This window comes from Helicoverpa armigera, chromosome 20, assembly GCF_030705265.1.
Source record: "Helicoverpa armigera isolate CAAS_96S chromosome 20, ASM3070526v1, whole genome shotgun sequence".
Taxonomy (NCBI): domain Eukaryota; kingdom Metazoa; phylum Arthropoda; class Insecta; order Lepidoptera; family Noctuidae; genus Helicoverpa; species Helicoverpa armigera.
Window position 1 is genome coordinate 43,962 of NC_087139.1, and position 22,450 is coordinate 66,411.

The window sequence follows — 22,450 nt, forward strand, 5'->3', positions numbered from 1 at the left end:
TGATTTCATTCATACATAATCAATTATACACAAATACACACTAATTTTCGGACAGATCTCTTTTCTTCCAAAGTCTATGGATTAAAAAAAGTTCCGCCAGGACAACGTTCGCCAACGTTCGCCCAGCGGAATCTGTTTTTGGTGAATTTCTCCACAATGGCTGCATACACAAATTTTTATTTACCATACACAATTATAGGACGTCATACACTAATTATCTGCATAATTAAAATCTTTAAATTCAACAACATTCCGCTGCGCGAACGCACACGTTCCACTGCTGGGCACAGGCCTCCTCGCACACGGAGAAGGATTGAGCATTAGGGCCGGCGCCCGCTGCCGGCGTGGCACGGCAGGTTGTGCAGTGGTATCCCGCGGCGTGCAGTGGCATGCCGTGGCATCCAACTGAAAGCCCATCCACTCTGGCATTCATCACCTTTTTCTGCCACACACCGTTTTCCTTCACCTTTTTATCAGCCATAACCATTTTATTTAATGTAGGTATTTTAGTAAGTTGATTAATTTACGGCGTCTTGCCGTTAAATCATCCGACAAAGACAAGGAGTACGTTGATTGGTTAAAAGCTCTATGCGTAGTTTCTTTTAGTGATTATGGTTCTGTTCTAATGGATATGCGTACTTATTAAATAACAGCTGGAACTACTAATTTTAATGCTTCTTCTCATACCAAGAAGAAATGAGCGTTTATCACCATGCTTGCTCAAGGCAGACTGTTCATTTCAGACTTTAAAGTTTGGTGTCAGATTATCAAGATTGATTGTTTTAGATCGATAAAATAGTAAAAATCCAGCTCACATGTAGATATACTAAATACTGATTGTATTTCAAGAGTTACAGCCTTTTTTATGTATTACATAACTGATTTTAATTGTTTTATTAGTCTGGTTATGCTTGTGGATAAGCAAGGGTCCAGCGGAGTTGGGCTGTGAGTGGGTGAACATCTAGTTATGACGAGTTCCAAAACGGTGGGTTCTTGCTGTCAATTGCATATCTTTCGGTTTTAGCAGTGGTGACAAGCTGCCAAAACCCTTCGAGGACGGGTACCGCGCCGAGTAGTGTCCGTCAGAATGAACGGTACACTACCTCACAAGTAGCATGGTACTATGTGTAATTGTGCATGTCATGTATAATGTGACTCTTAGAATCGCGATTTCTCACGATTGGTAACTATTTGGAAATAAATCAAAAAACCATTTTGTAGAGAATTTTAAGATACAACTTTGGTCTGATGTTTTTGTTTTTGGGGATTTTTTAAATATTTTATTCATAATGGTAAACCCAAGCTCTCCACCAAAATTTGGCTTTCCAGGAATTTTTGTTATTTCAAATGACTATTTTGACCGGACTACCACATCAACTAAATAAGCAACAAACACATTCACTAATCGTGTGTCCGTTTGCAGTAGAACGAAGCCAGGAGGCGGCTAGCGGGCGTCCCCTGCGGGCGCGGCGGCGGCGGGCGCGGCTCGCTCGGCGGGGGCGGCCCGCTCGGCGGCGGGCTCGCGCTTGTCGGCGTCGGCGGCGGAGTCGATGGCGGCGGCGAGCTCGTCGTCCTCGTCTTTGCCGTACAGCTCGGGGTAGTGCGACATGCACTCCTGCATCACGCTGAATTTCTCGTAGCAGTCGCTGCCCTTGGGATCCGCGTCACTGCAACGCACATAACCATTCCATACATATAATGGCGTCACATTTTAAGGAGATCAGCCAGCTGCGCAGGACATATTATAGTACACAAACATTTGCGCATTCATAAGTGCACTCCCTATTCCATCACTCACATGACCCGATGGGACAGCAATCCAACACGACCGGAAAGAGACCAGGCGCAGGACCGACATTTACGTGCTCTCCGATGCACGGATGAATCAATCACCAACTTCCAGACTACGGGCTGTTTTGTGAAAGTTTAAGAAAACCCACAAAGCAATTTCAGAATCGAACCCGAGACCTCGAGCACAGTAGCCGCACTTGCAACCACTAGACCAAGGAGGCAGGCAAATACATAATATCCCCGCTATCCACGTGTCATCACTATTATTTCTAAAGAAAAATATAGGCAAACAATAATTCAGTTTGCAAAAAACTATCATTTTTTTTTAAATCACGTGGGTACAATATCTAATCAGTAGAATGGTTTACACAAAAATACCAAAACTCTTAACATTGACACCAGTCTAACCAATACCCCTTGGTTCGACAGCAGCTGTCAGACTTACTGGCTTCTGACTACCCGTAACAACTGCCAAGGATGTTCAATGATAGCCAGGACCTACAGTTCAACATGCTATCTGAAACACAGTCATTGAGGAATAAGATATACTTCGAAAGTACCTACTTACAAACTAAGACAAGTTGCGTTGGTACTTTCCTGAAATCAAACCCATGCCCCCTCATACTTAAGAGGTTGGTTTTACCCACTAGGCCACCACGACTTTTTGCATGCTTCAAACCATCACAATTACATAGGGGGACCAACCTGTAGTGGAAGCAGGAGAATGCTTCCCTGAACTGTGTGCCGCAGGGCCCAGTGGCCATGCCGCCCAGGCAGGGGCAGCCCCAGTTGATGGAGCCGTCTGGTAGGATGAGACCCGGCGCGGGCTCCGGCTCCGGCAGGCTCACCTTGCTGGGCGTCGCCAGTTCCTCACGCGTCGCCACGATCACCACATCCTTACCGTCCAGCCCGGAGGACAGCACCGACCGAGTCGCCATTGCCCTACGATAATAATCAATATTTTATATAAAATCATTATTAAATTTTATTAGAATTGATTTAGTAAGACATGTTGAGATTTACAGTGGTATACTAATACTGGTACCTATTCAAGAAAACAATGCCGTGACTTGAGCGGTCAGAGCAGCGCGAGTAGCGCGGGCGCGGCGCAGACGGGCGCGAGGCGCGGACGCGCGTGCAGCAGCAGCGCGGCGCGCACGCGGCGCAGCTGGGCGGCGGGCACGCGGAGCAGCGCGACCCCGGCGGCGGCGCTCAGCACGTCCACGCGCAGGCTGGCGGCGCCACACTCGCCGAACACACTCTTGACAGCTTCCTCGACGCCGCTGCGCACCGATAACCGGCTCAGCTCTTCACCGCACCTGAACGCCGATATAACATCCCTCATTTCTAATGTTCCCTCAGGTCGGATTATATAATATATTACGCAATGTTGCACTTTTGTTACTCACGAGATCTCCAAGTAAAAATATTGTGCGCTCATCAAAATACCTACTGAAGAAATAATGAGTGATCAATAGAAAATATCGAGCGTGCTTATAAATCAGAATTCTCTGTCTAAATATAAATAAAAACACTTTAGATTTACTAAATTAAAATTGTTTTTATATAGACCTGCACTTAAAATTGTGAGGTTAGAATTGAATTTAAGTTTCATTCACTGACTAATGTCATAACTATCATGAGTCAAACAGTGACAACATCAGCCGAGCACTAGCCAGCGAAAATGTTGTAAGACAAAAAATATAAGGTCATTGTGCCTGTGTCCCTGTGCCATAGACATAATATTAGTAAACAGGACTGCGCATATAAACCCAAAAAACGAGCCGAGTGAAACAGTTAGTACGGAGGCTGTCTGTCCCTTTCTAATAGGGTGACTATGAGATTATGCTATGTGAGACAAATCCGAATATGCTAAGATTATTAAACACAGATTATTATTGAAGTTTTAACTTACGCAGTTTGTGACCTTAAGATACTAATAAAGGCTTTTAATAATTAGCGGAAATTAGCAGTATAAAAGCAGGAAGATTCGAAGTGAAGACTGTTTTTTTTTGTATTTCTACTTCATATATAGACTGCTGAGCCATTTATGTCGCCTTTCTTCATTTTTTGGGAAGCTATAACAATAGTACAACAGTTTTAAAATCCATCACCCATATTTTGACTCGTTACAAGAATTCATGGGCACCCTAGTTGTTTGGTTTACGAAAATGTTATTATTAGCTAACCTGTGGAACGATATATTGCAACCACCATAGGATTCACTTTTGCAAGTGGAAACGCAACACTTTTTCACCATTTTAATAGTTTAAATTGATTTAATACAAAAAAATATAAACAAAATTTTAAATGCTGATTACGCGCCAAGAATGTTCAGGGTTACCGCTAGAAAATAAAAAAAGCAAAATAAAAATGTATGTTGTTTATGTTTTAATAATAAATACGAATAAATTAATGCGATTGTTATTGCAAAAAACAATTGAATCACTTATATTTTTAAATATAACTTTTTGCGCACTCTCAAAATATATATTTACGAAAATGAACTCTATTCCAACGCAATAAGGTACTAAATTGGTTACATAATACACAGAGGCAAATCCGAGCCGAGAGAGATAGAACTTACAACAATGGGCGAGTGCGACTCCTTTGAGCCGGGATCCAAAAAAATCTGATTTCTGGACAAATTGTTCTATATAATAATCATCTGACCGACTATTTTTCCCCTTCTGTTGGTGACAAAAACGTTTTAGACGTTCACGTTGATCGTTATAAAATATAGCCTATGTTACTCGTGGATAATGTAGCTTTCGAATGGTGAAAGAATTTTTAAAAACTGTCCAGTAGTTTTTGAGCCTATTCATTACAACCAACCAAACAAACAAACAAAGTTTTCCTCTTTATAATATTATAGTATAGATTGCACTTTTCTCTGTCCATTTTAAATCCGGCGCGAAAACGCTTGTCAGTGTCATGCTGTCACTTGTGTGTGACGTCTATTCAATCATTGACATTTATGACGTCCGTCACGCCTGAAGTTAACAAGACGCAAGTAAGAAACGCTCGTTCAATAATTAGGTTTTTTTTGTTATTAAATATGAATTCGAAAGTAATAAGTAGTGTGGGGTCCCCCAGTGTAAGAACACATCCATATCAACTCATGATAAATTATTTCTATACGTTACTCACAACAAAAATACGAAACAAGTGGCTTTAACTTGCAAGGCGAGATTCAAAAGCAATATCGCCCAGTGTTTGATGTAGGTAAGTTTTTACATAGTTTTCTAGATTCCAGTAAGGTCACTGACATTGAAGCGCTGCTTACTGTGTGAAATATTCAATAGAAAATGTTTTTTTTTGCATGACGTGATAGAGTATAGTTATCGGCACGAATCTTGAGCTCTGACTCTGACCTACATCTGCGCAGAAGTGATTTATTAGCAAAGAACCAATCCCGAGTGACTGCTATGACGCGATGCGCTGCGGGCCAATCACCGCTTTAGCCCGTCCCCGCTCCTCACTTCATACCACAAAAAGAACCCAATAATTACTTCGCAGCGCAGATGAAGTTCAGAGCTCAAGATTCGTGCCGATAACTATATTTATTCGTTATTCTAAGTAACTAATGTTTTTAAATAATTTTGATGGGTTTATGTACTTATTAAGGCAAAAGTAATAAAGGGCGATTTGTACCAATAGTCGTCTGATTTGTACGGATACTCGTCAAATATTCCCAGTACTTGTCTACTTTTAACGCTAATGTAAACTCTCTGCTCTTGAACATAAAGTTCAAGTTATGTAATTTTTTTTGTTCTTGAATTTGTTAAGTATACTTGTGCCTTTGAAACAATAGGTAGCTAGATGGAAAACCAAATACCTATTTAGAATAGCAGGTCATAATCTGTTAGAAGAGCAGGTATTCAATGAAACAGATACATAGTTGCATTTTAATTTATATTTCTATCTATCAAACGCTTGCAATCACAAAATCAGTCCATAAAATATATGTAATGAGTATTTCTTAATCATAATAACCATGCAGCCAAGTCTCGCTAAGTACGATTTGCAAAAATCTCTATAGACAGTTCCAACTATCTAATAAAGGTATCAAACGAAAAAAATAAAATGATCACAACTTAGCGTTCAACAACGGACGGCACAGAGGTTGCAGTATTCTAGAGGTACTATGCAGAGGCCCTTTTTACATGTTGATTTGTGCGAAAAGAGAAATTGAATGTGTTTATTTTTCTTCATACGTACTTAGGTACTTACCTAAAATGAAAAGCGTCATTTGGCACAGGTGTGATCATTTTGTAATTATAGTTCTCGTCTCGGCTTTAATCGAGGGTTCATCCTTAGTATTTTGTTATTTTACCTGAAATAACTTTCAGTTGAATGTATTGAATTGCAAGAATTTTCGAAGTTGAACAAAGACACCAAAAATGCTTTATTTATGGAGTTATTACCGCAATCAATAAGATCTCGCCTCATTACGAATATTAATGTGTGTCTTAGATCATCATCATCTGGGCTGCGGGTTGTTCGAAAGAGATACCGCGGCCCTGGTATGTACATAAAAGGCCTATGACGGAACACGACGGTTATTAGTCAGTAAGAGTCTGACACTCCCTCACCGCTGCTAACCCACAGCGGGAGGGGTCATTTGATGATTTTTGACGTCGGAAAAAAAAATAAAAAAAAAATAAAAAGGTCATCATCATCTGCCTAGCGTTTAGCTTCTAATCTTACCGGATGCAGCTGAGTACCAGTGTTTTAGAAACAAGGAGCGACTGCGTCTCTGACCTCATCAACCCAGTTACTCGGGCAATACATTACACCTAGGTAACACTGGTTTTCAGACTTTCAGGCTTCAGACTAGACGAATCAAAATCGTGTTTACAGTGGGCAAGCACGGGTGGCACACAGCCACGACGCGGTCGCCGTGTCACGTGGAAGATCTCTATGTAGCTTATACATTACTGCTTCAAAAGGACATAAAGGTCAATGGCTACCTTAAAGGCACTACATAACTATACTAAGGAACCGACTTTGTAAGAAGTCTGCTCCATTTTGATCCAGGACGTATCGTCAATGGTGCCAACCTTCACTAAAAAAGAAGGTTTTGTCGGATATTGTATGACGATGATTTGTCGCAACAGCACAGTGACGGCGGCGGCGTGTGCTGCTTCAGTTAGTGGAGGCTCGCTAACTGACTAACTGGTCGCCGCTGCTCGCCTAGGCTGGCCCCGATATTTGTACCACATCTTCATGTACAAAACATATAATATATGAAGGTACAACCTACATATTTGTAATTGGTCGATATAGTGTCGTTGGCAAAAACTTATATTTGACTTAGGTATTCGTCAGTGATTAGAGACACGCAATAGTTCCGCTTCGAACACGGCATTATCAGTGCAGTCAGTTATAAACCTTGTTGTTTATGTAGCAATTAACATTTTACCTATTGAGCAGAACAGAAAGGTGCCGCATTGTCTGTGATGTTCCCTCATTGTAAGGCGCTGTTGACCGTATGGTTTTAATATTGAAAATTAAATTAACGTAATGATAATTAGGGTTTTTGGTAAGGTCAGACAATGACACACTACCAACTAAAACATCCCATATTCAGTTGAAAGTACCCACAGAATTATGTCAAGAAAAGCAGCCGCCGACATCATCGTCTGATGCGCCGTCAGTGCCACACAACTACTACACACACAAGGGCTATCCAATATGCCGTATCGCGTGTTTCGTTCCGTAGCTGTTTTATCGTTAGAAGTTTCTTTGACATTTAAATAATATGTTATGCTCTAGAAACGAACAGCTGTATTGAGCGAGCAGTGTGCTACGCGGCGTTACGGGCGTCCCATTGATCAGCAACACTTCACGGCTCATAAGCCCCGCGAGAGCGATTCGATGCGCTTGGACTACCATTTCCATGGCAGTAGCGCGTCGACTCTATTCCAACTCACGTCCGCTGTAACGACCAGTGGATGTCACTGTCATGAGTTTCACGACTGAATCAAACGAACTATTCGTTTTACGCTGATAAACTTTGTTAAAAAGCTAACGACCCCTGCTATTGACGCCCCGACTACTTACTCGTACTTACAGGATATCATTGTTTTCCATTTGTGTGAAGTGAACTGATGAGCTGTCTGTCATTTCCAATATTAAGTCTAATATTCGCGTAAGTGTCAGAAATCAATATTCTTTATCTGCTAAAATAATAAGTAATACCAAATTATCCCTGTAGCGTAACATGACAAACCGGCGATCATTAAATCACACCATAATCAACCGTATAATCCTGGAGCAGGAACTGTTAAATATTTAAAAATGTAAATATGTCTATACCAATCTATCCATACCATGGAGAACAAAATGACATAACGGAAATTCTAAAACAAATTGTGCGTGTGCGGGGGACTAGTAACGTTACGGTCTTCTTCCTTACATACCTTCTTTGGACCCGAAATTTTTTTGTAAGACCAAAAAATTGTTGACAGATGACTCAAAGAAGCCGAACGCCTCATTAGTTCACTCATGACTGATCGTTTTGGTCATGCCCACCATGCATATTTGACCTAGAAGAAGGCAACTGACCTATCTGCATTATGGCATCTCCGCTCATCTTTCATTACTCCGTGACAACCGTACAAATATAATAAAGAGGAATCATTTTTTTGTTTGTAGGTAGAGACAATTATTTATGGGCTAATTTCTTTTTCACCCGTTTCACCCGCGTCCCGCATGGTTACAAAAGCATGGTAAAAAGCTATCCTATGTCCTTCTCCCGGGCCTATTGTAACTATAATAACCTTCCCTCTAAAAATTAGAGGTTCAGCCATCAACTTAAATGGTTCAGCCATCTTTCAGATATAAAATGTGTAACAAACACGACGTTCATAGAATAAAAAGTGCAAGAATCCATATAAAAGTCAGTCATTCCAAACAACGGAAATTCTCCCTTGAAAACTGACAAGTTTCGACTGGTCAAACAAAAAATTTCGATACTCCTATCTTTATCTCTGCTTTACACATAATGTTGTAAATTATGAAAATGAAAAATAACTCCTGCGGCCAAACCACTGAATGAATTAGGTTTCTTTTTAATTCGCCGTAGAATATCATAAAGTATATGTGATAGGATTTAATGTAATTACGTACGACACACCCGACATATAGATGAGGTATTTTCTTTTTTTTTCTTTTCCTAGCTGATGACTAGATGGCACTGTCCTAAGGTACGTGAATGCAAGGAACGGGACGTCATATGAGAGGTTTTCTTTAATAGAATTAAAAAAAATAGTTCCCCAAATCAGTGCCAGATGGCGTTGTTTGTACATACCAACTACGTGAGCCTTTGTTAGGTTAAAAAAACGTTGCACTGAGCCCTTTGAGCCGAGACCCAAGAAATTGAGAATTCTGGACATTTTTTTTTTTTTTCGAAATATCTCTGGACATTAGTATAATAATCTGACCGACTTCTTTTGTCCTTTTATTACAGTTTTATTCACTATTTTCTATTTTTTTTAATTGTTGATAGCAAAAAGCAGATGTCTGGAAAATAGCCCTCATTGAAATATATGTAGGGTTGGTGGGGCCACGAGGGTCCTCCTACTACACAGATTTAGGGTTTTGGCGTGTCTTAAATCGGAAGTAGGCTCGTAACAGCTGGTCGATATGAGTATCGCTTTATCATTTTGTAAGTAATGAAGTGTGAAATTCCCTCGCTCGCCCACACGACTGGTACGGCTGCGGATCCAATCACCCTCTCGCAAGGTTCACTTTTTGCCCGATTCTTGGAACGCAGACGCGACAGCGTCCGGCTTTTCTAAATATGGTTTAGGCTTAGTGGCCAGGCGCGTCTAGGTTGGGTCCGACCTCAATGTCTATCTCCTGCATGTGTCATGTGGCTTCAAATGCAACATGAACATAACTAAAATAATTGTATAATCACTAATGTTTATTAATTGACATATCGATCATAACTACTTAGGTGTTGGAACCAACAGGTTCAGTATCACTTGTCACTAATTTACAACTAAAAGACTGCAACGCACACTAATCAGAATCGCTACGTTATAGCCTCGCTCGCCTCGGTCGATACGGCTGATACGAATCGATAAGGTCAGCAGAACACTCTTTGGTTGTAACTGTTGTAAGAGACCACAGAAATCCAAAGAGTACCTACGTCTAGTATGAATCGATTCTATCTATCTATCTTTTGTTTTATGTGTATATATAAAGTGGTGGAACTGGGACGCCTGCAGCGGCAGCAACGGCCGCGGCCGTTGCCATCTAGAAAGAAAGAAAATACGTTTATTCACGCACGCGTGTGACACTGCCTTCCAAAAAATAAATAAAAATAAAAATTACACAGTACAGTCGTTAGAAATAAGAAAAAAAAAAGACGAATTACAATTAAAATACAGTAGTGGGGAATATGTGTCACACACACCCCACATAAAACGGCCCTCGCTCAGCATAATGCTGAGACCCTATACGGGACAAAATCCTCAGCGCTGATTTTCAGCGAGAGCCGAACCAGCGTCTCGAGTTACTGCTCGGTAGCACCTTCAGTCGCTCTCTCGACAACCTACCTAGTCCAAGAAGTGTTTACTCTGAATACGGAACCTGCCGTAAGCAGAGACGTTTCGGAATGTTGGATACCTTTGGTCTTCATAGTGTGCCGACACTTGCACTCTGAAGGTTGAGTCGACAGTTATATTTTTAAAATGACTATACCTATATTTTACGATTATTTTTTTATCATTTTGGTACTTACACTAGTAACATTATACAAAACCAAAACTTTTCATCAAAAAAATAAAATCGTTTTAAGTTTAGTGTTTTTGTGAGTCGGTTTTATTTTTTTGTAAAAAGCTTTTTATTTTTGGCTTTTCAGTGACAAGCATAGTTGCCACTATCCGCATTTGTGGAAAGTGGCAACTATGCTTGTGTGGCATCAATACGAATAATATAAGCCCAAACACGAGGTAGTTTACATATTCAGTTGTCGAGTTCCCTCGACCTTCTCCGGTCTCCATCATCAGGTCAGCTCCAAACCTTCACTGTTGCAGTGTTTTCAAACGTACACCTCTTTGTCAAGTTTTTAATCCATGCACGCCCACAATTTTCGAAAGTTGCCCTCGATTTCTCAGGGTTTCCATCATCAGATCCTGACCTGGTGATTATGGGACCACCTGGAAGGTATACCCTATCAGACAAAAAAAATTGCAAATCGGTCCAGGCGTCTTCGAGTAATCGGTGAACATACATAAAAAAAAAGATCCCGACGAATTGAGAACCTCCTCCTTTTTGGGAAGTCGGTTAAAAAATAGAAACCTTTTGAAATGGCTCTAGGAGTCGGTGCCTGCAGGTCTAATCTGTTTTTTTTTTTCAGCCATCTCCTTAAGCGATGAAGTGCCCTGAGAACAACATTCTGTATTTACGTATTATGTTGCAGGCGTAGGTATTTGTGTGACTTGCAGTGTGCATACAAATAACGAATTACAAGGAAAATCAATGTAAGTGAATAGAAGCCATTAGCGGCGGTACACGGCGCGCCCCGGAGCGGTTGCTGATGGCGCATTGTGCGCCTCAATGCCGCGCTAATGGAGCCGCGCCGTCGCACGTCGCACAGGGAGCTGGCGGCGACCCCACGGGTACTTCCACGACGTTGCAGGAATCGGGCCACTTCGCACTACACGCTCCACGTAGTCGCAAGAAGCAAATGAATGTCCCATACTCCCATTACATACGTAATATGACACTTATGATTCGTAACGGGTTCAGCGCGGTTACCGTGAATTCTCAAGTGCTGTTCGGAACCATGTTTGGCATAAATATAGAGAGTTCAATTTGTGAGAGTTGTTACACTATACCTACACTCACACACATGGTAATGGCACATTGTACTTACACTTTTGTCGTTTAAATGTTTATAACTGTAATCCTTGCGAACCTAAGAGACTTTTCACTTTGCAAATATGTATCTTGTTGTAAGTTATGTAGTGTTTGGTGACTTTCCCAAACTTTTTCATTATTGAATAGAGAACCCCGAAGAAAAGGATAGGTACTGTGGGACCGGGAAATAGTTATCTTGCTCAAAATGAAAAACTGATTAAACGTTTATTGCTTGGGCTCGAGAGGTGAAGTGACACACTTCAATATAAAAAACTTATTCTATGGAACAAATCGAATACATTTGAAATGATTGCCCGGTCAGTATCAAAAATATCTAACGAATAAAACCTTACAAATAAAAAAGTTTCTAACTACGTTACACGAGCTACGCCCTTAGGATAAAGTGGAAACTTTATCACAAAAGCGCAGCTGTAGGCTGGCAATCATATTAAATGTCCCTACCTAAACAACCTAACGCTAGTGTTGTACGCATAACAAACTAACGGTATACAATAACACCAATTACGCTGATCCCCAGAAACATACATTGATAACATTTGTGTTAATGATCTATTAAATCTCTCAACTAAACCACTAGAGGCTGGGTGAAAAGCTGTCGTGAAACATGACTTCGCTCCAAAATAATTAATAGTGTCTATGACTAAATGTGACGTAAAAACCGAACCCCTATCCGAAATAATTTCTTTCACGCCTCCTAGTCGACAAAATATTTCTTCAATCAGAAACTCACTCACACTCTGCGCTGTCGCTCTAGAAACTGCCTTACATATCGCATACTTAGAAACATATTCCACGGCTACAATCACAAATCTATTACCATTTCTCGACTTTCTAAAAGGACCTAGTATGTCTATACCTATCTTTTCCATCAAATGGTTTACCACTACTGGTTGTAATTGTGCAACACCTTTCACCTTCTTTCGTTCCTGACAAACCATGCAACTCTTAACATATCTCTCAACCTCCTTTTCCGCATCTTTTATAAAATATTTAGTGCAAAATTTCGTCAAAGTCTTTGCTAGTCCTAAATGTCCCCCTGACCATGGGTCGTCATGTAATTCTTGTAGTATACTTGGTAATATTTGTTTTGGTACCACAATCAAATTCTTTATTTCATTAAATCTCCTCGCTTTCTTGCATAGCACATCATTGACAAATCTGAAGCTCTTATACTCTCGTCCATCATTCTCACTGATTTTATCTGAAATTTGCCACGTTTCAGTACACAGTGATTTTTTGCATTATCCTAATTTATATTGTAACAGCCGTTTTCCCGCGATTTCACCCGTTACCCCCGTCACCCGACCCGTTACCCGACAGTTACTGACGGAGTCATCCTACAGATGCGGCCCGATGATGCATTATACATAATCCAGCGCTTTGAAGGCAAAATCGCAAACAAATTCGTAATAAATCGTACTCAGTGCACAGGTCCGGCGCAGGCGTGACGGTCGCCCCCACCACATATGAGTCACGTCCACAGGCACGTTCAAGTCGTATCACCTAGAGGCTAGATACTATTCGGCTATAACTATGTAAGTAGGAACTAATACTAATTGGGAACAACAAAAAGCACGTCTAAATGGGTCTTTGTATCCTATTCTCGCATCACTAGGATGACTAAAAGGCCACCATACGAACGAGGATGCAACCGGGAACAATCCCAGATGAGAAAGACCATATTATGTGTACTTTTCATTGTTATTTCTATTCTAAGTTTCTGCAAACTGGGCAAAGTTCCCTCAACTTTCCCTCGTCTCCATCACGCATACACCTGAATTTCAAGTGTTTGCCCTATTTTATCGATTGCTCAGTGTTGGTATGTTGGATCTGATACTGATGGACCATTTGGGAAGCATACCCTTGTAACCAAAAAAGGATTGTTCAAGTCGGTTGGTAAAAGACGGATATATGCGCGAGCAAACATAAAAAAAACAAACATCCAAATTGAGACCCTCCTCCTTTTTGGGAAGTCGGTTAAAAAAGTTGTGGTGGCCTAGTGGGTAAGAGCCAACAAGTATGAGGGCGCAGGTTCGATTTCAGGTCAGGCAAGTAGGTACCAATGCAATTTTTCTAAGTTTGTACTTTCTAAGTATATCTTAGACACCAATGTCTGTGTTTCGGATGGCACGTTAAACTGTAGGACCCGGCTGTCATTGAACATCCTTGACAGTCATTACGGTTATTCAGACAGAAGCCAGTAAGTCTGACACCAGTCTCACAACGGGGTATTGGGTTGCCCGGGTAACTGGGTAGAGGAGGTCAGATAGGCAGTCGCTCGAAGGCTCGGAGAATGATAGTTAAAAAAGTGTTAGCGTGTCTGCGACGCGCAGCACCATTCATAAGCAGACAGAATCACCGTGCGCCGCCAGTGCCGCAACACCGCATGCATGTGCTTTACCTTCATCTCGCAATGAGGAACGCGCTGCTCGCGGCGCTCTGCCGGCCGCGCGCTCCGTGCCGCTTCACCACGTGCGCGTCAGTACGCGGTACTCGCAGGCAGTCTTGTCTGTCGCCACACCGGCCGCCGGCCTCATTTGCATAGCAATAGCAACATATGTACATTCGTTTACCTCAGCGTTCTTAAAAATGACGTGTAAAAGTGATTTTATGTCCAGCTTGCAAAATAAACGATTTCATTTATCACTAAACTTATGAAATTAAGGTAGTTGGAAGGGGAAACCGAAATTGATGAATAGTAAATAATGCATGTACGAGTATGTATTTTTATTTTATATTGATTACTTATATTCCGAGTGTCACAGTCGCGAGTGCCCCGGAGGAGACACGCAACGGAAACATTGCGAATTCGGCGCGTACCCGCAGCGTATTGGATGGATGGTCACAGGTGACCCGCCCGCTTGTGTGGTCTTTACAGAGCCACGCGCGCCATGTTATGTTACATGTAACAAAAATGTTTTGCGTTGAAACATTGGGTGCACATGAAATGTAATAAATCTTACTTCATCGTTTACAAACACTGCTGCTGTGAACTGCGTCTAATAACATTGGTGTGTGCTGTGTAGTTCTATGTCTTGTTCATAGCTGACACGTGACCCGGGACTTGTGCATGTTGACTTCATTATAATGACTTACTCCGCCTGGTTACGCGTTCACGGTAAAACAGATTTTGATGTTTGGTATAGAATTATAATATGTAATTATAGTTTGTTTCCTGAGGCTTCCAAGTAGATTGACGCCATGTATGTGTCGTACGTAGCCATATCGTAGATTTGACCACTTCATGAGAAGCTCGAGCATTTCATGAAATGGTCGCGTTTCGTGAAATGTTCATGTTAATTTGACGCGATCGTTAAATCGTCACCATTTCTCGATTTTTTTCATACACGTCTGGCCTTATTGTATAATAGGGTATCCATAAAATATTTAATATTTATCCAGAATATTTCGGGTTAGGGGGAAACTCGCGTAGCTTAGGTAAGTCGACCCATTGGAGTTTAATTTCATGAAATCTGGCAGTAGTGAAATTTTTCACAGCTCAAAATTGTCAGGAGGCAAAAAAACTTTAGGTCTTTTTCATAACTTTAATTGCAAATATTAAGAGTAAGAACTTGTTCATTGTCCGTTAAGTCCGACATACATTACTATTTAAATAAAATAGGAACTTTTTACTTTAGTAATATTTTAGGAATCTTAAAATAGAACACCCGTAATCTAAAATGAGGTAACCTGTAACTGCCTCGTTGGTCTAGCTGTCGCAAGCGCAGCTGCTGAGCACGAGGTCTCGGGTTCAATTCCCGGGTCGAGCCGAAATCGCTTCGTGGGCTTTAGAGACTTTCAAGAAACAGCCCGCAGCCTGGAAGTTAGTGGATCTCTCTCCGGTCGTGTCGGATTGTCGTCCTATCGGGCTATGAAAGTGTAGGAATAGTGAGTGCAGTGCAACAAACGTGATTTTTTGCTGATTTTTGCTCGATATCCATAAATATACCTACAAATATAGAATATTAGTTTGGATGGTACGGAACCCTACGTGCGCGAGTCCGACTCGCACTTGGGCCGGTTTTAGTCGTCCACCATGTCCAACAGTTTTATGAACTTCCTTTAATATTTCAAAATACTTCTCCAGCGGAATTATATGGATAGTAGGATCGTCGACGCATTTTTTCTTAAATATAAGTTCCATAACGTCATATTTTGACAGCCAGTAATAATCCATGGACTTCTTTCGCGTGGTCACCTTTCTGTTTTTGATTTGTTTTATAACCTTGTTAATAAAAAACGTTGTTGTAATTCACCAATGTAGAATTATATTATTATTATTTTCTTCGTACACTCTTTTGTCACTTTCTTCCTCAAACGAATTATTCAATTTTTCGATGCGAGAATTTTCATTGCAGTCAACGGCCGCCATCTTCAAACGTAAATAAAGCGCTGGCAGCGCCCCTAGGGGCAATTTACATAACTATTTTACGATGTGATCAATAAAGGAGATTGGGCAAGAATGTATGAAGTTTGGTCCAAATGTCCACCACGAACGAGACCTATATAATTAAATAGTCCACTTAATTTAGAGCAACTTTTACTAAGAAAGTAAAAAAAAAAACAATGCCAAAAAAAAGTTATAGCCAAAAATGTATTCTTAATTTTCGGTACTTTTTGTATGTTATCATTATTATTTTTTATTTTATTCCACTTCCATTTCCGAACTTTATCTAAAACTAAGATGAGTAAGACACATTTGCATATAACCAACCCAGTTTTTGCCCGATGGATGTACGAATCACTAACCAATTGAGGCACCAGAAGTGCTTGAATATACTCAGCGGTGCCTGGATCTAAGAAAGAAAATTCGATGTAACTGGTGGTGTCTTCTCTCTAATATGAACCATTCTATTTTGTCAGAAGTCACAGAAAGTACGAAAATCGAACATCACGAAAAGTAATTGAAAAAAATAAATTGAAAAAATCTATAAAATGTTTTATTTGATTTTGCTATAACTTTTTTCTGGCATTATATTTTTTTTTACTTTCATAACAAAAAATGTTCTATATTTAACGGACTATCTAGCCATATAGGTCTCGTTCGTGGTGGACATTTGGACCGGAATCGCCCATTGTCCTTTTGTCCATTTCATTCACATATCGAGAAACGATTTCTTATCATTGATTTGCCCAAGCCATCATGATGTGGCCAGTAAAAAGTGAAACATTTCATGAAACGGGACATCCTCCGAAACTTTTTCCCAAACTACGTTGGGGTCGGCTTCCAGTCTAACCGGATGTAGCTGAGTACCAGTGCTTTACAAGGAGCGACTGCCCTGTCTGACCCCCTCAACCCAGTTACCCGGGCAACCCAATACCCCTTGGTTAGACTGGTGTCAGACTTACTGGCTTCTGACTACCCGTAACGACTGCCAAGGATGTTCAATGACAGCCGGGACCTACAGTTTAACGTGCCATCCGAAACACAGTCATTGGCGTCTAAGATATACTTAGAAAGTACATACAAACTTAGAAAAGTTGCATTGGTACTTGCCTGACCTGGAATCGAACCCGCGCCCTCATACTCGAGAGGTTGGTTCTTTGCCCACTAGGCCACCACGACTTCTTCATGAAACGGGACCATTTCATGAAATCTTATAAAGTCTTTTCATGAAGTGGTCAAGTCTACGATAAGGCCACTACATATGCACCTCGCTGACCGGCGACCACACACACATAACGTTAAACAAACCTAGTGAATTAGTAGGCATTCCACGGGAAACTTCCTAAATGCGATTAATACCGCCTACTGGGTCGGCTTGTGAGGCAACTCGAACAACGCTAAAAGTTGAACAACGAAAAACAGATGCAATAAACAATCTTTGTAACCAATCGCTCAACAGTCAACACGAAACCGAGGCGATCGGTGAGTGCGCGCGTCTGTTTTAACGCGATAACCGCGATCTACGTGCATTTGGCCTGAATAGCGAGCTGCGACAGTGCGACGACTATGTGTTGAGCCCGAGAGGCGAGACGACACTGTGGCACAGGACACCATTACACCCCGCAACGAACACTGAAGCGTGGCTCGACGTCTCAGAGGCGTGTCGAATGAATGGATTACAATAAGGTTAGATAGGTACGATTAGATTACAATAATCGTATCTTATATTAACATCCGATCACACAGACTCTTTTCTGACTGAAATCAAGACGACACGAATAACTTAAAAAAAATAAAAATACATCGACCAAAGATGGTAGTGTGTTTCTTTAGTTTGTGTGCTTTCTCAGTTCAGTCGCTAGGGCTAGGCGTGATTGTTTTGTTCCAAATTATTACCCATGCGCATGTTGTCACAGATAACTAAAATAAAAAGTTACTGCGCAGTTGTATGAAATACTCCTCACATAGTAAAGACTTACCCGCAGTTTATCCCGCACCTGGATAAAATATAGCCTAAATTAACAGAACTTCAAATCGGTTCAATAGTTTCGGAGCCCTAAGGGCACTAACTTAATAATATTAGTACCATGTATGTAGGTATAGATATATTCTATATAAACTCATTTTCTTTCTTTCTTCTTAGATAAAACGAACACTTTAAGTAGGATAGTGTCCTGTCATGTAGAGGTATAAGCTGGTGAGTGACCGGGGCGCTGATCGCTTGCGCGCGCAGCGTTTGATTCATTCCCGCCGAGCGCTGTCCGGACCAATGATAGGATTATCTGTAGCGAGCGATGCCAGTAGTCGTGCCATTACTGATACGATATACAGGAAAGTACCAACTCAGGCCCATCTTTTACTAAAACTTAAAGGCAGACCAGTCCATTACATTTCCTAGGAACTATGAATTTATCTATACCTACAATTCGTTCCCCCCAGGCAATTTGGAAAAAGTTTTTTGATTGCTTCAATCACATGCTTATATTTTTAGGATAGGAAATCCGTATAAATAAACATTTCCTATCGGTACTGCATTTGAGTAAGCTCTTATCTAAAGGTAAACAATCTTCGATGTACTTACTACTTATTTAAGAAGGCATTGTTTTTAAGAAGCCGTTGTAAGTAGCAGTTTAATAACTTTATCGGCAGTTAAAACTAAGTAGTAAACAAAATTGAGTAAAAAAAATGGATCAGTGAAAAAATATCGAGCAGGAAAATAATTAAATGAGCGGTATGACTGAATTGAATGAGCAGTTACGTGCGGGCAGTTAATAAATCGGAATTTGTTGTAAGAAATCTCATTCTTAGCTATTCTATAAACAATGAGATGGTAAAATAAAATAAGAAAATAGTACTTTTAATAGTGATGAAAAATAAAACGACTTTTGCTTTGACTCTGAAGGCCTGGTGAATCTAAGGCAAGTCGACAGAGCGCCGCTTCGGAGGGCTCCTTCTTATGGGTGGTTTAGAAAGTAAAAACCTAATAAACTACTACATCCAAGTCGGGCTGACCGAAGTCCGACTTCAATGCTCATTTACAGACGAACCGCTGGTCTCCCCAAGGCGAGAGGAATACACGTGCCTCTCCGCATCACTTGCAAACAATTATGTACCTTTTCTAATTAGGTATGTATAAGATACATCGCTATTATGTTCAAGTGACACATTTCGTTAATTCTTTGCCGGTTCATGATCATTGGTGGGGTAACAACCCACGCACATACACGTGGATCCGTGCTTACTCGACGATTTTTTATTAAAGATCTTTAGACTGACTTGTGTGACCTGTGCATGTGAACCCGTCGCCGGTGTAGATACTTATGTTTGTTTACTTACAGCAGTTTGTAATTAGAGTTCCGTAGTAAACAAGGAATTCCGAGTGTCCGCCGAAAATCTCAGTGACCGTTAGCACTAGAGAGCTGAATGTCGCTATTGACATATTATGTACTTACCAATATCAATCACGCAAAGTGGAAAAAAGGGTTTTAGTAAACATAAAGTGGGGAGAGACTTTTTTTTGTCATCGCTATCGACTGGCAGCATTACCTCGTTGGATGGCCATGCTAATCCTTTGTCTGTGGTAATAGCCAGCTTTCTGGTCACGAGAAGCATCAGCCAGCCGCCTGGATAGAACTTAAGGGTTGATTTATATTAGGCCGGGCCGTGCCGTGCCGTGTCCGGGCTTTTACGAAATCCTAAAGACGAGACTGTGTATAATATAAACTACTTCATACAAAATGTATGTAACGTTTTACATCCGTGCCCCGTACGAGCCGCGTACAGGGCACGCCCTGGACACGGCCCGGCCTTATATAAATCATCCCTTACATAGGGTGTAGGTGTAGGCATTTGGACCCCACGACATGAGGGTTTCAACCCCAAACGGTTCGAAAACATAGCTGTCGACAAGGCCACGGCACTATTTCCACCGCTTGAGGTTCTCCACCGCACACAAAACTTGTAAAGTAGGATGCGTCCCATACTAAAGGCCTACCCATCTTCCAAACTTACTTTACGTATCTTCAGTCCTGAACGTGTATTCTTTCAGACAAAAAAATAATAATTTTAATCAGTTAAACCCAACATGGGTACATAACCCATCTAGTTTTTGCAAATATGTACATACATACTTAATGCACGAGAGATGTCGATGTACTTTTCCAACTTCTCACAGATTTTTTCTGAGTTGATGGGATCGGGATGGATGCCGAATCTCGTGCCACTGACTCGTGAACGATGAGTGCTGCGTGGCCACTGTGCCCTCGCAGTGAGCAGCTTGTGGAGCTCGCCAGCCGCCAGGAGACGATGGCGACGCGCCGAGGAGTGGCACGCGGCGCCACACGTGCGCGCGTGCACGTGCGCGCGTGCCCGTGTGGCGTAACATCCCAAGATCCCCCTGTGGAGATGAAATTCATTACATATACCTACCAACGTTACAAAATACGAAAATTTGTAGCGCATAAGTTTTCCATACAACGTGGTCACGAAGGCGAAAACTACAGAAGGTAGGGGAGGGCGGGGTTCGACGTTCCGATTTTGGAGTAGGAAGCAATATGAACGTAATAAATAGATCTAAAATCTATGAATCCTGCATAAATAGATGCAGAATGTATCCTAGTTTCAAATTATATAGTCCAATTCATTGAAATAATAATATATTTTAGCGCAGTATCATTTTTCTGTAGCAAGTCGACAAGGAACAACTAGCCCCACGAAGGGGCTGGTTGTTCCTCAGCTGAGGTAAGTTGTTCCGCTTGTCTAATCCAATCATTAATAATATAAGATTAGTTGAAAAGGTATGTATAAAAAATTAGGCAAATCTAACTGAATATTTATGATAGTTTTATTTATAAAAGTACAAAATTTTAATGTTTCTTACTTATAATAGCACAAAATTTTAAAGTTTTTGGAAAATCAACATCACGGCATACAATTTAAAGTATTTATTGAAAACGAAACTATAAAAAATAATAACAAATATTAAAAAACAGCTTAAGATTAGTAACCATCTCTAACATTTATCAACTTTGACAAAACGTTTAATTAACAAAAATAGAAAATTCTTCCGCTGCAAAAGCTCAATTGAAACCTTGCCCCGTTCGGTTTTTCGTTTATAGTTTCTCATCCTAAAACAAAGATTTAATTTTATTATTTACGTATTTCATTAGGGAGCACGTTGTTCCGCGGAACAACTAGCCCCTCGACAAAGGAACTTTGAACCCCAAATCTCGTTTTCAATCTAACCTAGAATTATAATGAAATAGGTTATAAAAAGCTAACAATTATATTAAAAAGATAATCACCATAGTTTGTCCAACTGATACTAGCAAGTAACAAACGAATAGCTTGAAAATTTATTGAAATAGACCAAAAAGTTTAAAGACGAAAAAATTTACTTACGTGATGTTTTTGGTCACTAATCCATTACACTGCTATACAGTCATTTCGCGGAAGGCATACTTGAAGTAGATTTTGTATAAGACGAGTGTGCTGATAACGGGAAAAATACCAGAATGGTCAAATTGACTCCAGTTTTTGAGATAAACGCTTCTAACATTTTCCATAAAATGCTTCAATAAATGGGCCAAAAGATGTATTTAAAATTTTTTTTATTGTTTACCTTTACAAAAATACACAAAAATAATAATAGTTTGGGGTACCTTTAACTAGAATAAATAAATGAAGATCATGAAAAACTTTTCCTTTGGGATTTTCTCTTATTTACTTTGTTTTGAAAGGAAAAATGCACTTTAACACAAAACAACCGATTTATAACTGATAACTTCAGGGTCTGATAGCTATTAAGTTAAGTTGTTGCAAATAAATCCCTGAAAAAATAACAAACGTAAGTGAAAACAAATCAATGAACTACAATGTTTGTAGGGTAGTTTGAAATTTTAGTTCCGTTTATCTCAATAACCAGAGTGAATCAAAAATAAATAAGCATGCAGCGTGAAGGTCTAATATGAGTATTAACAAAAACCATTAACAAAATCCCTGCCGCAGATTTTTTTATTTTTTTTGTATAGCAGTGTTATCACTCTCACACGCCGACACAGCGTCACTAAAATGGCTGACGCAATAGCGGGATGATTTGACGTTTCGCGACGCACTTCACACTTATTGCTATCTCTTTTCGTCATGGAGTTATTTGGATCGGAACAACCTACCCCCGGCACTTTGAACCCCGGCTTCCCCTACTTAAATAAAAGTAACGTGTGCGCCAACAGATTGATAGCAATGCTTGATTTAGTTTTTGAGTTAATCCATTAAAAACAAACATTTATGGCCTTACTACAAAAACTTTAAACCCTGTTTTACACTTGTCTAATAAAATTTTGGCTGCAAAAATGAACCATATGTCAACGTCATAAT

General features: G+C 40.5%; 1 protein-coding gene across 1 annotated transcript; it reads right to left on the bottom strand.

Annotated features, from left to right (window-relative positions):
• Positions 1-270: 270 nt before the first annotated feature.
• LOC110372520 (uncharacterized protein) lies at positions 271-3,438 on the bottom strand. The gene is made up of 4 exons (XM_049848706.2): positions 3,201-3,438; positions 2,837-3,110; positions 2,497-2,733; positions 271-1,667 (listed from the first exon to the last, which is right to left on the bottom strand). Exons 3-4 carry the CDS (start codon positions 2,727-2,729, stop codon positions 1,445-1,447), a joined length of 456 nt encoding a protein of 151 aa, XP_049704663.1. The 5' UTR covers positions 2,730-2,733; positions 2,837-3,110; positions 3,201-3,438; the 3' UTR covers positions 271-1,444.
• Positions 3,439-22,450: the final 19,012 nt, after the last annotated feature.